Below are 14,743 nucleotides of genomic sequence, written 5' to 3'. Positions count from 1 at the left end.
ATATGTGATGATCAGTAAACATCTGATCAGACTCGCATTGCTAAACTCATTGAGCTCTGACACGTGGAGAACATCATGAATTATTTCTCAGGACCAGAAGGATGTATTAGTGCATACATGGATTAATCTGAAGCTGTCTTAAAGTTTTTGTTATTGCATTTTTATTATACAGCGGTGCTTATTTGATATAATTATTGATTATAAATGCATGCCATCAGGCAGGTTTAAGTTGACCTGCATGAAATTCAGGAAGAGAATCTGATCTGAAGTCTTGCCGGGTCGAACTGTTGACCATCACAGAGTCGAGGTCACACTGCACCTTTAATTGTCCTTCCTTTCCTTACTGTTATAAAAACTGAAGTTATGAAACACCCTTCATTAAACATCATTGTGATTTTAATGCCATACTGATATTAACTTACATTACAGATTTAAAATCCTGCATAAATATATTGCATTAATTGCATATGTTTATATGTGGCTTTAAGTATCTATGCATGTCTATCATCACCATTATTATGTCTGCAATATGCTTTTACTTTGTGAAGATGCTGTGACAATATTATTTAATGATTATGCCAATTAATTTCTCAGTGATGATTTTGTTAAGTGTTTGACCAAATTTACTACCCAGTGGTCATAGAGAGCAAAGTAATCTCAATACTGAATATTGATACAGCCAATAAAAACATTTATTAAAATTTGATATATTATTATCATCACATAAAAAAGCTCTTTGATGAGATTAAGTAAGTTGCACATATCCGGGATCTTCTGGAAATATGTATTTACAGTATACTTGGCTACTTTCGCTATAACAGGTGAATAAAATGAAGCATACTTTCTTTTCTGGAGTGAACGGTTTCTGTTTCATCATGACAATGCTGTAGTGCACAAAATAAGGACATGGTTTAGTACTTGTCTGCATAAACTGCAGAGGTGAACACCTCAGGGATGAGTTTGAAACGCTGACTACAAGTCAGGTGAAAAGCTTCCCGGTGAAAGCTGTTGTGAGCATGCCAAATTGACATTTTATAATGCATTCAAGTTATTTTGTGCCATTAAATTATATTGTGTCACAGTTAACTGTTTAACAGAACATTTGACTTACAGAATATAATACTCACATTTCTTAAAGGGCACTTTTCACACGACTTTTTAAAGATAATTTTGTTACTACTGTATGTCCCAGTACTTGCATACTCTTTTGATGCACAATATATCATTTCCTATCACTGAAAGAGTCAAATAAATCTTAAAAATAAATGTAAAAGAAATCCTTGGTGTCTCCAGAGTACATATGTGAAGTTTTAGCTCAAAATACCCCACAGATCGTTTATTATAACATGTTAAAATTGCCATTTTGTAAGTATTTTGGGTGTGTCCTTTTAAATGCATGGCAGTGCCATGGTTGGATAGTGCAGATTAATTATAATAAGATCCCCTTCTGACATCACAAGGGGAGCCAAATTTCAATTACCTTTTTTCACATGCTTGCAGAGAATGGTTTACCAAAACTAAGTTACTGGGTTGATCTTTTACACATTTTCTAGGTTGATAGAAGCACTGGAGACCCAATTATAGCACTTACACATGGAATAAGTCAGATTTTCATCATATGTCCCCTTTAAAAATGTTTTGTTTCAATTATAAAACATGGGTTCAAAATAAAGACAAAATCTATAAAGATACTTTTTTCACGCATATGTTCATGAACTGGTTTCTCTGCTGGGATTCATGTAAAGGGGAAACTGACTTCATCCATTCACACTTAAAAGTCTTGAGACAATGAATGGTTTTGGCATCCCTGTTGTTGCATTAAATCCATAAATGTAATAAAATTATATTAAGTCCATTGGCAGCACACATGTAGATGATAAATTCATTTTGGCCACACTGCGCATGCCCACTCGAATCAGTGGGCGGGTTCATATCGTTTTCTATTTAAGCAGCAACTCTTTTACCTCAGGATCTGCGGAGATGATTAACATGTTTCAGACTATTCCATATAAAAAGGGCGGGGCTGGGTGTCCCTACTGTACTCAAGGACATTTGCTTTCGAACAGCTGCTTTATCTGAAAAAAACAAAAATACCCAGCAACAAGCATGAGACCTCAGTCCCAAAAATAACCCGCCTGGAGGTCACATCAACTCATAATCAACATGAGAGATGATGCCAAGATCGCAGGTGCCACCAACCCGGATTAAAATCGTGACTCCAATTCCAGCATAGTCTATTATTTAAGCAAAGACCCTCCAAATAAAGCCCCCGTGCTTATATGACGCAGCAAGGCTCTCCACAACGCTGATAGCCATATTAAAGGCAGCCGCCCTCCACCCACCCATCAATCTGATGTGAAGATCGAAAATAGGAGGGCTTACATGACTCTGCTCCACCACAGTGGAGGGCGAGGAAACGCGTGTGGCATCTTCCAGCATCAGCACTGCCACGGTGCAGTGAACAGCATCATCCATGCGTTTACCTCACAACAGCGGACAATAAGCAGGATATACACGCGCTTTTTCCCGGGATTTGAGCAGAATCTGCGGATGACCAGCAATGGGGGAATGGACCATACTAGAGAGACTTCTGGAGGCTGCTGTCCAGCAGCACTCCACTATGATAGGAAGGTAAGAGCAAATATCAGTCATACGAAATTTCTGATGAATTATACAGGCAGGTTTGTGCACCAAAAGAGGTTGCAATAGAAAATGCAACATATGAGAAACATGCACAATAAAAAAATGTGATATTTGATAAATGAATTATTTGATGACGGTAAAATTGCTGATGCATATTTAGTTTTTTTTATATTATTTGTTGCTTCGTTAAAAGCCGTGCTTAGGGATGTTGGGATGAAGGGATGTTTCTGGCCAGCTGTGCACAAAAACAGGCGTTACCTCCAATGTCACTTACTAGAAAATAAAATATAGCAAACAATAAAAATAATAATGTAAGATAATTGCATAACATATATACACGAATCACATTGAAATAAAGCGCTTAGTTGTTTTCGATTTCAGCACTGGACAGCTCCGTCGATTTAACCCATTAAACCTCTCCAAACCTCCACATATATTTATACACTCGACTCGATTTGGGTTTATTGCTTATGATTTACGTTTGATGTATTTCGTCACGTTTAAAGGCAAAGTGATGCTTGGTGCCAGCTGTGCGCATAAACAGGCGTTACCGCAGCATAAAATCGAAATGGGATCAAACAGGGCAAAGCGCAAAATATCTCGCGGTGGGATTGAAAAGAGAATCATGTTTTCATGGCCGTGCAGCATCAGTGATTTACAACATCAGGCACATTCATTTTGTGTTTTGTGCTCATTTTTAGGATCCTACTGACAGTGGTGGTGATCTTCCGGATTTTAATCGTAGCTATAGTGGGAGAGACAGTGTATGACGACGAGCAGACCATGTTCGTCTGTAACGCCTTACAACCGGGCTGTAACCAGGCGTGTTACGACAAGGCTTTCCCCATATCTCACATCAGATACTGGGTCTTTCAGATCATCATGGTCTGCACGCCCAGCCTGTGCTTCATCACGTACTCGGTGCATCAGTCGGCCAAGCAGAAGGAGCGGCGATACTCCACCGCCACCGTCCTCCTGTCGCTGGACAGTAAAGAGCAAGAGTCGCTGAAGCGCGAGGAGATCAAGAGCCAAAAGATCAAGAACACCATCGTGAACGGAGTAACGCACAGCGTGGATAACACCACCAAAGACCCCGAGCCCGACTGCCTGGAGGCCAAAGAGCTGATCACGTCGAGCTCGGGCAAGCCCGTCAAGTCGAAAATGCGTCGCCAGGAGGGCATCTCGCGCTTCTACATCATTCAGATCGTGTTCAGGAACGCGCTGGAGATCGGCTTCCTGGTGGGCCAGTATTTCTTGTACGGATTCAACGTGCCCGCCGTGTACGAGTGCGACCGGTACCCGTGCATCAAAGAGGTGGAGTGTTACGTGTCCAGACCCACGGAGAAAACCGTCTTCCTCGTCTTCATGTTCGCGGTGAGCGGCTTTTGCGTGGTGCTCAATCTGGCCGAGCTCAATCACTTGGGCTGGAGGAAGATCAAAACGGCCGTGAGGGGCGTCCAGGCCCGAAGGAAGTCCATCTATGAGATCAGGAACAAAGATCTGCCCCGCATGACCATGCCCAATTTCGGGCGCACTCAGTCCAGTGACTCTGCCTACGTGTAATCCAGGCTGTACCGAGAGCGCGCAGAAGAAATCAAAAAACACCCCACGGACGAGTCCCTTCGATCGCCGCGTAAGGTTCATGAAATGCAAGCAGTCGGGTAGGACGTTTTTGTTACCGTTCGTTTTAAAGACTCCATTGACTTCTTCAACTGTGGATGACAAACACGTTTGTAAAACTATACGATGCAACTTTTGTACTCTGAGATGTAGTAGCCTACACACAAAGAGCAAACACTGATACCCGAATGCGCGTTCCCTCTCCAAACGAGCTGCGGTTGCGCTTTACATCACAGTGCCCGTGTTACACACAACGCATGCCGATACGATTGATTGATTTATCATCATCATCATCCTTTTATCTTAATGCACCGGGAAACAATTGCAGATGAAGTACGAGTACTCATGTCATTGCACTGTGACATGCGCAGTGGCATGTGAAGCGTGACCGAAGCTGCTCAACTAAATACTTGAAGGGAGCGAACAGAGTACGTTTTGCACTAACGAGATGCTGCTGCCGACAGTATCAGTTTTTGACATCACATTTAGTGCACATCGGGAGAGTCTTACAGTCAACCACACATTAACATTTCAATATATGATTTCTCTCTTTTGGTTGCCTGTACCGCACCATTGACCTTAACGTAGGCTACTATATGTGATTCATTACATTGCAAAACTGCTGTCTGTCTGTCTGTCTGTCTGTGTGAGTGAATTTGCTGCAAACGCTTAAAGTCTGTGATTTTATTTGAACACCAAAGCGCTTCTTTCATTTGTGAGGTGTCTTTCCGCTTGTGTAATCAAGTGCCATACTTGTATATAAATATATGCATATATAAATGCATATAAAATATATATATATCTATAAAAATAATATATAATCATATCCATAAAGCAGATTTATTGCTTGAATTATGCTTAATGCGTCCAGATTTTGCTTTATCTGTATTCGTTGTAAATGAACTGAAAACAGCTTTTTTTCTCTTTCATTTTAAAAAGGCCAGAAAGTAAATAAAGAGCTGGTCTTTAATTCATACAGGGCAGCATCTCTTTCCTCATCTGTAATGACAGAACAAATCAAACAACCTTTCTGCTGCTGTTTTCAGATCCAGAAATCTTTGTAATCCATAACATACGTGATATTAATGTACACGAATCATTTAAAGAGACAGTGCTCATCATTGTCTGCAGTTTTTCTTCCAGTTTCAATGCAAGTGTGTATGACCAGACGCGTGCTTTCGTGTATATGACTTGTTTTTTTATGATATAAGGCCTTGATCAAAAATGAAATCTGGTGCATTATTCTATTGTTCGATCACGATGATGATTTTTCTTTTAGTGTTGTTAATATTCATTACTGTTATTATGCCACCACATATTTATGAGAAATCTGTGTGCCCGGAGAGGAGTCGACCTTTCTTGAGTTGTCTGCATTTCTAAGCTTGAAGGGAAAGTATTGCATGTTTAAGAATTTATATTCAGGAGTGAAATCTACACGCCGTTTGCCGGGGTATCGATATACCACCCCTGCCCGTACCGATGCTTATGAAACAACTTGTGGACACATCTTGAAGGTCACTGGAGATAAAGATAGAGAGAGGCGGAAGAACATTGTGACTCTGTTTGGAACGGACCGTCTGGGATCATCCGGGGCCGGGCGTACCGCGCGACACCTGACGGGATGACCTGGCAAAGCTGGGATTATATGGAAAGCTCTGGTACGGACACATCAGACTGAACTCGTGGGGGATTTAAGGGGGAGGGAGCTGGGGGACGGAAAGACAACTGAAGAAACATGAACCGCTTGGCTGTATGGTGCAATATTCCCTTTTCTCTCTGTTATTTCCCACTCCTTGGAAAAGCATTCCAGGATTGCACAATTACCTTACAACTCTGAGATTTGTACAACTCTCTGGTCCTCACCGAGATATTGTAATGACCAGAGAGATTCAAACAAGAGGTTTTATTGCAAACTGAATTTAAGGACTGTACTGGACCTAAACAGCAAAGCTTTAATAAAACATTAACTTGTATCTTCCTTGCCTTATATGTATATATACACTCGCCTATATACTGCAGTCCCCACCCATGCAATGTTCTCTCATTTTCACCTGCAACAGCAGACATGAGATCTGTTTTTTATTTTTTACAGCACAGTGATTGGGTTATGTACGACTGTAATTCTGCATGCTGCGATGCGTTTGTCATCATGTGAGCGTTGGAGGCACTTGGTCAAACGATACTCCACAGCAGCAGACCGAGGCTTGTGGTTGCGTCACGTGTGCCGCACCAATGCAGCAACGGTTTAATGTGACAGATGCAGAGACATTAGAGATGCATTCTGCACGCCCAGACGTCTCTTGCTGATTTACAAACGAAAAAAGTGTCTTGTTCATTTATTTACGATTCAAATCGGTTAGCATGGGATGCTGTTGTTTCAGGTACACAAATGCAAAGGAATCCAGTTGGGTCTTATGTTGAATTCTTTATCGTGACAGCATGACCCGGTCGAGCTGCAGATCCTCATGTGCAGTCTCCTTGAAAACACGTTGTAATTTTATCCTGATAGATTTGCATATTGATTAAAGGGTCTTGCATGCAGATCATGGCAGTGAACACCGGGCTGTTCCCTTTTCTTAACAGTCAAGCCTACGCTCTTTGTGTTTTAAGGCTGTGTAAACTGAATAAAATGGAGATGGATGTTATACTGTGAATTAAATCCACTTCTTTACAATGGTGGTGATATAAGTGAAGGGCCTGATGGTTTGTTTTTTTGCAACACACACACACACACACACACACACACACACACACACACACACACACACACACACACACACAAAAACCTGCACACATGCACATGCAGAAACACACACACATACACACACACACACACACACACACACACACACACACACACACACACACACACACACACACATACACACACACACACACACACAAACAAACAAACATGCATGCATGCACATGCAGAAACACACACACGCAAGCACACATGCAAGCATATGCAGAAATACACACACATACAGACACAAAAACATGCACACATGCACATGCAGGAACTCACACGCAGACACACAAATGCAAACACAAATGCAGACACACACACATGCAAGCACACATGCATATGCAGAAAAACACACACACATATGCAAACACACACACATATGCAAACACACACACACACACACACACACACACACACACACACACACACACACACACACACACACACACACACACACACACACACACACACATATGCAAACACACACACACGTTCCTCTGAGGTTTCACTCAACTGCAGTGTCTCCTTTTAGATCTGCAGAAACTCTGCAATGCACAACTCACCTGAATACATCCAGCGCAAATCTCTTTCCTATTCTCTATAGAAGTAATATTACATTTTAATGACTGCTAAAATGAGATGATTGTATAAACATAAACTTGTTTTTTGCAGATTAGTTTGTAAATCACAATGTTGGTAAATTTCCAGAACAAAAGAGTTCTGAAAATATTACAGGATTTTAATTTGATCACCAAATCATAAAGAAATTTGTCATAATTCATAAGTCATAGTTCTCTGTAGTTTTTTCTTTTTTGCTGAGAGATTATGAACCCTTGAACGTATGAATAATACCAGAATGTATGAATTAAACATATTGTACATGATATTGTGAACATATATTCAAACAATATTACATTCTTCTATGTACTTTCTTCATTTATATGATGGACATACTGTATACTATTCAACAAAGAAGAGCAGAAAATATCCAAAATACACAGTTACGCTATAAATCAAACGAGCCGCAGGTCATAAAACAAAGTTGTGCTCCATACAACACTTCATATTTGAGGTGATGTTTAATCCTTGTCAGAACATGATCAAATCCATTTACTTCATTGATCAGTGTTGGATTAAAGCCTTGTGTTTTAACCTGTCAACATGTTACCGTGACACCAATTATTCTGAGTGCTAACATCAACACATACTGTACACACACACAGTACACACACACACACACACACACACACACACACACAGTACACACACACACAGTACACACACACACACACACACACACACACACACACACACACACACACACACACACACACACACACACACACACACACACACACACACACACACACACACACACACACACACACGCAGTACACACGCATGCAACACTAACATTGTTGAAGGTTAAATTAAGTCAAAACTATTTTGTTTTATGGAAATTCATGTTAGGAAGAAAACTATTAATTATTGAGACTCTTTATTGCTGCTATAGTGCAGTATCATCACATGAACAATTACATCCCATAATGACACACTATAATAAAACACCATAACTAAAGACTTAGATAAAACATGTGCTGCTTTAATAGTTTTCTAGTACCAATCTTAAACTGATAAATCAATAATTGCCTGATTATTTCATCTGCAATGTACTACCTTTTTCATCTCTCTCTATTTCTCGCTTTCTCTCTTTCTCACGCTCTCTCTCTCTCTCTCTGTTTCTCTCTCTCCCTTTCTATTTGTCTTTCTTTCTTTCTGTCTCTCTGTATCTCTTTCATTCTGTCTCTCTTTTTTCCCCTTCCTCCATCCCTATTATCCGTGCTGACAGGTGAGTTGGACAGCTCTAGCCAGACCAATTGTTCCTGATAAATGTATACGCTACGCATCATTTGCCAGCCAATAAAATTCACCGGATGACCAACCTTAATCAGTAAAAAAGCTGTTCTCTGTCTAACAAGATTAGAGCAGCCAACAGACAGAGCGAGTGAAATGAAGGAAATGCTCCAGGTATGTGAGAGAGAAAATAAAGTTTAGAAGTAAAAAATAACCAAAACTTCAGTCACAGCAGAGAGAGCAGCATTATGCCTAAAGGTTTTGAGCAGGAAGTAATCTTTGATTTCTACATGTATCATGGTGTAAATCAAGATTATTTTTCCAACACTGTTGTCTTGTTATACATAAGAGACTGGATGGAGCTCAGATGGAGACTGGATTGAACTCAATGGAGACTGAATCGAGCTCAGATGGAGACGGGATTGAGCTCAGAGAGAGACTGAATTGAGATCAGATGAAGACTGGATTGAGATCAGATAAAGACTCTGGATGGACCTCAGATGAAGACTAGATTGAGCTCAGATGGAGTCTGGATCGAGCTCAGATGGGACTAGATCGAGCTTAGATGGAGACTGGATTGAGCTCAGAGGGAGACTGGATCGAGCTCAGATAAAGACTGGATGGAGCTCAGATGGAGACTGTATCGAGCTCAGATGGAGACTGAATCGAGCTCAGATGGAGACTGAATTGAGATCAGATGAAGAGTGGATTGAGATCAGATAAAGACTCTGGATGGACCTCAGATGAAGACTGGATTGAGCTCAGATGGAGTCTGGATCGAGCTCAGATTGAGACTGGATCGAGCTTAGATGGAGACTGGATTGAGCTCAGATGGAGACTGGATTGAGCTCAGATGGAGACTGGATCAAACTCAGATGGAGACTGAATCGAGCTAAGATGGAGACGGTATTGAGATTAGATGAAGATTGGATCGAGCTCAGATAAAGACTGGATTGAGCTCAGAAAAAGACTCTGGATGGAGCTCAGATTGAGACTAGATTGAGATCAGATAAAGACTGAATGAAGCTCAGATAAAGACTCTAGATGGAGCTCTGTTGTGACACTCATATGGAGCTCTCTGTCTCAGCTGGCTGCGGCGGTAGTCACGTGATTGTGGGATCAGCTGCAGTATAGCAGGGATGTCCTCTGCAGAGCTGCAGGGTGTGAGGGGAGGTGGTAGGTAAGACACCATGCATCACTGAGGGTGTGGGCTGCTTTGATGTGTTTTGTGTTTGGGAAATATTTTGCAAACAGTTTGACATAAGATATTGAAAATCTGCCAGCCAAATGGAAACAATTTTAAATGTAGATTTATGCAGAATATATATATATATAATATATATATATATATATATATATATATATATATATATATATATATATATATATATATATATATACACATATATATATATATATATATACATATATATATATATATATATATATATATATATATATATATATACATACATATATATATACATATATATATATATATATATATATATATATATATATATATATATATATATATATATATACATACATATATACATATATATATATATATATATATATATTTATTTATTTATTTTTCCTGTAAAAATGCTTATATAGTCTAAATTTTACAGTAAAATAATACAGAATGTTATGATCATATTAAATATGGCTTAAACAGATAGATCTGGTCATTAACAGAGTGTTGGTGCTGCAGTTTGAATTAATCATCTTAAATGATATTTTAGATATTTTAGTAGTTAATTTAAGAAATTACTACATGAAACATTAAAATTAAATGTGATAGACTTTTATAATACATTCTTTATAAGACCCATGCATTTTCCTTATTATCCAGAGAAGCTGAAATGATCAGACATGATCTTAACATGTTAATGGAGAGCACTAATGTTCCGTTTATTTCTCTCCTCTGGTATTGGATTGTTTATTATAGTGGGATTTATTTCCCATCAGGCTTCTCTCCTCCCCGACAGTTCAGGTCAGGATTGATGCAGGTTACATTAGATAGGCACCAGTACAGCAGCACGACTGGACTCTACTGGAACACAGCAGTAATACTGGAGTTCATCTATGATGGCCTGTGCCACAGTCTTTAATGCTTTCTTTCATGCAAATGACTCATTTCAGCCTGCCTGGATTTCCCCTGAGGACTCGACTCACATCTGTGCCACAACCACCATGAATATTTTAGAGAAAATGATCACTCGCTCTTGTCATTTTCTTTGCTTCCCTTTGAAAAATGATGATTGTCATGATGCAAATGTTATGGAATGGTGTAGAAATGTTAGATATTTTTTTCAGAAGGAAAACATGAATATAAATTGTTAACAGACGATTTAAATTACTATTTATATGTATTGTATGTAAACCGTTATTTATATGCAGCTACAATAGTACAGATTTGTAAACAGCATGTCGGTTATTCTCTGTATTTATTTATTTTTTAACAGAAAAAAACAGGAGATAAACCTGTTTAGTAAATAAATGCAAAAAAAAGAGAAAAAGAGAAAAATCACAAAAGATGTGAGATTGGTAATGCAATGTAAAAGCTCTTCTTATACTAGCCATGAGTCTTAGATAATATGAAGATGTGAAATTAAATCCTAAGTTACCTTCAAAATGACCTTTAATACAGAAAACTGACTACAGATTGATCCCATATTTATACTGTTAGTCACTAACATGAGCTCTGTAAGATCTGATAGGTGACACTGACAAAATCAATTCAAGCTCATTCAGAAACACATTAAGAAGTTCTTGGTTTGAACGGTTATATTAAAATCAATTTGTCCTTCAAGAAAAAATTCAATGTTGCATTTTAACTACAAGGACAAATCTCACAAAAAACACATCCAGGTCACATTTCACTACGAAAAAAGAGAAAAGATGAATCAACAACTAAAAGAGATTGTGATTTATAATAATCGAACACCTCATATGCTCAATGTTATTACAACACTGCAAACATTTCTTAAATGTTTTTGTTCAATCAACTCAGTTTTACAAGTCAACTTACTATTATTTATCTTGACTAGAGATGAGTTGCTACAACTTATAAAATTAAGTTGAATATGATATTTTATAAGTTATAACAATTTATCTCAAGTATAATATAATAATAATACGTTGAAATTACTTTTAAATCTGTTGAACAAAAGAATTTAAGACAGCAAATATTTTTTACGGTGCATATTATATTTATAATATAAATGTTATAATTTAGAAACTCAGATGCAAAAGCTGCTAAATGTCACTTCTATCTAAAATAAGATAATGATATTAACCGTATGCTCTCGGCACATATTATGCATTCATCAAATACCTTAAATTCTGGCCTCAGGTCATACAGAAATACTGCTTTGTTGGCAGAATCCGTAAAATGGCATCTCATTTTTTTGCAAACTCCTCTAAGTGCAGGGAAGATGAATTGGATGACCAACTTGTGTTCTTTGTGAGTACTTGGACCTGAATACAACCTACACTGTAAAAATGCAGCATGAAATAAAACAACTTGCAAGTCAATTTAACCTACTGTTTTAAGTTTTGACCTGGGATAAGTTGACATAACTTATAAAAACAAGTTGAAATTGTTTAACTTAATTTGTTAAGTTGAAGTAACATAAAAATACATGTTGATTTGACAAAAATGCTGAATTTTTTTTACAAACATTTGTGGCAGTCAGTTGGATTACAGTGCCACTAATGTGTGCTTCAGGTTTTTTTTTTCTTCAATTTTACATGCATTAGCAATGTTTCTAGTTGAATCTTTAGTGTTTTGCAACTGTTTACTATATCTTTCTGAAGAAGTGGATTGAAGTGAAGTTCTTCGCTTGTATGCACTTAGAGGGTTTTGCAGTAAAAATGGTTAAATACTAATGAAATGACTAAAGTGACATTGGTGAAAATAAAGCATTTCAATTACTGACTAATAACATTTTCATTGCCTTTAACCTCTTAAGACTCAAGCTTTGGTTTGGCTTGGATTTCAGATTTCTTTCTTTCTTTTTTTCTTAGTTATATTTTGTAATGTTTTTTTTATAAATAACACAAAACTCTTTTGTGGTCCTAAAGTCGTTTCTTTAGGATTAATTGTGCATATTATCAGCATTTTGCATATGCTCTTTACAGGTTTCATGAGAATAACCCACAACTATATGCATATTAAATATCTGAACATTTATATTCATATAAAAGGTTTTCTTTTCCTCAGCACATCTCTGTCCTGACATAACCAGAAACTAAAAAGACCTGCTTACATACCCATAATGCAGTATGGCTGTATTCGCTTGACTCATCTCTTCTGTGAGTTGCTGAGTCATGTGTTTGTCTCATTCTGAGCTCACATAAACTCGACAGAAGCTCAAACAGAGCTGCCACACAACTCACAGATTAATAAACCTTAGGATTGTGACATCTAAGCTTAATATCTCACAATCTGCCCGTCAGGACCGCTGATATTTAGGGCAAAGACTTCTGGTGTCCTGCCAGTAAGAACTGCCATCTGTTAAATTTATACACTTACATCTCTAGTGGAAAAGGTATAAAGCCTTTATTTCCTGACAGAGAAAATCTCAGACAAATCCAGATAAATGAACCTGCACTAAAATCCTGCCATAATAACCTTCACAGCCTGGACAATCTTCAATCTCATTTGTGTTCAACATAGAAATTAATATCATACCTTTCAAACTATTCCTTTAACATTTAAGATCAATTGTCTTGTTAATGAATCAAATTCATTATCAACTGGATATTAGGATTAGCAAAAACATAATGGGGACATATAATAAAAATCTGACCTTTTCCATGTTAAAGTAATTGGGTCCCCAGTGCTTCTGTCAACCTAGAAAACATGATAAAGATCAACCCAGTAACTTAGTTTTAGTTAACCATTCTCTGCAAACATGTGAAAAAGTAGGTCATTGAAATTTGGGTCCCCTTGTGATGTCAAAAGGGGATCTTATTATAATAATACTGCCTCTTAATCTGTACTATCAAATCACAGCACTGACATTTCGTGCAGAAAGAAAGAAAGAGAGAAAGAGAGAAAGAGAGAGAGAGAGAGAGAGAGAGAGAGAGAGAGAGAGAGAGAGAGAGAGAGAGAGAAAATAATTGGGAGCACAAACCACAATCATGGCGATCAGTGTTTGCATTTCATCAGCTCATTTGCATTTTAAAGGAAACACCTAAAAACGTGGCAATTTTTAACATGTTATAATAAATTATCTATTTGATATTTTAAGTTAAAACGTCACATACGTACTGTGGGGACGCCCAAGATTTATTTTACATTTATTTTTAAGATTTATTTCATTGATAGAAAAGTACATATTGTCCTTCAAAAGAGTACGCAAGTACTGGGACATACAGTAGTAACACATATAGGAAGTGACGGCTGTTGCCTAAACGCACACATTATGAACATTAACAATCACAAACATCAAAATACAATATTTCATCTCTTCATCATTCATTTTTCTTATGTAATATTTACTTAATAATGTATTAATTCAGTGTGTCACCAACACCTCCATCCTCTCACAATGAAATAGTAGACCATCATCATTTCAACATACATACTGAATCTATAAGTCAAGAATAAAAAATATTGCTATTATAACCAGAGGCGTCATACCCATTCAAACTGAGGGGGCACATGCCCCCTTGTTATTTTTGAGCCAAATGGATTTTGCATGCAACCTCAATATCAAAGAAGCGTCCATGAATCTGTTATTTGACTTTTAATGTGTTTAATATGCACAATATTATCAATTCTAGTCACTTTTTGCCATGTTATATTACTTTTTAATGACGGCAGGCACTGTAGACAGAGCAGTCGCAGACGTCATTAGCGTC

General features: G+C 37.8%; 1 protein-coding gene across 1 annotated transcript; it reads left to right on the top strand.

Moving 5' to 3' along the window:
- The first annotated feature begins 2,253 nt into the window (after positions 1 to 2,253).
- On the top strand, positions 2,254 to 6,236 carry LOC129416966 (gap junction delta-2 protein). The gene is made up of 2 exons (XM_055171380.2): positions 2,254 to 2,631; positions 3,345 to 6,236. Exons 1-2 carry the CDS (start codon positions 2,561 to 2,563, stop codon positions 4,204 to 4,206), a joined length of 933 nt encoding a protein of 310 aa, XP_055027355.2. The 5' UTR covers positions 2,254 to 2,560; the 3' UTR covers positions 4,207 to 6,236.
- Positions 6,237 to 14,743: the final 8,507 nt, after the last annotated feature.

Source organism: Misgurnus anguillicaudatus, chromosome 7 (genome assembly GCF_027580225.2).
Source record: "Misgurnus anguillicaudatus chromosome 7, ASM2758022v2, whole genome shotgun sequence".
NCBI lineage: Eukaryota > Metazoa > Chordata > Actinopteri > Cypriniformes > Cobitidae > Misgurnus > Misgurnus anguillicaudatus.
The sequence above is the reverse complement of the archived record's forward strand: the minus strand, read 5'-3'. Positions and strand labels throughout refer to the sequence as shown.

Coding starts and splice junctions, on each gene's coding strand:
- LOC129416966 (XM_055171380.2), top strand. CDS start 2,561: ATGGGGGAATGGACCATACTAGAGAGACTTCTGGAGGCTGCTGTCCAG. Junction 2,632..3,344: donor CACTCCACTATGATAGGAAG/GTAAGAGCAAAT, acceptor GCTCATTTTTAG/GATCCTACTGACAGTGGTGG.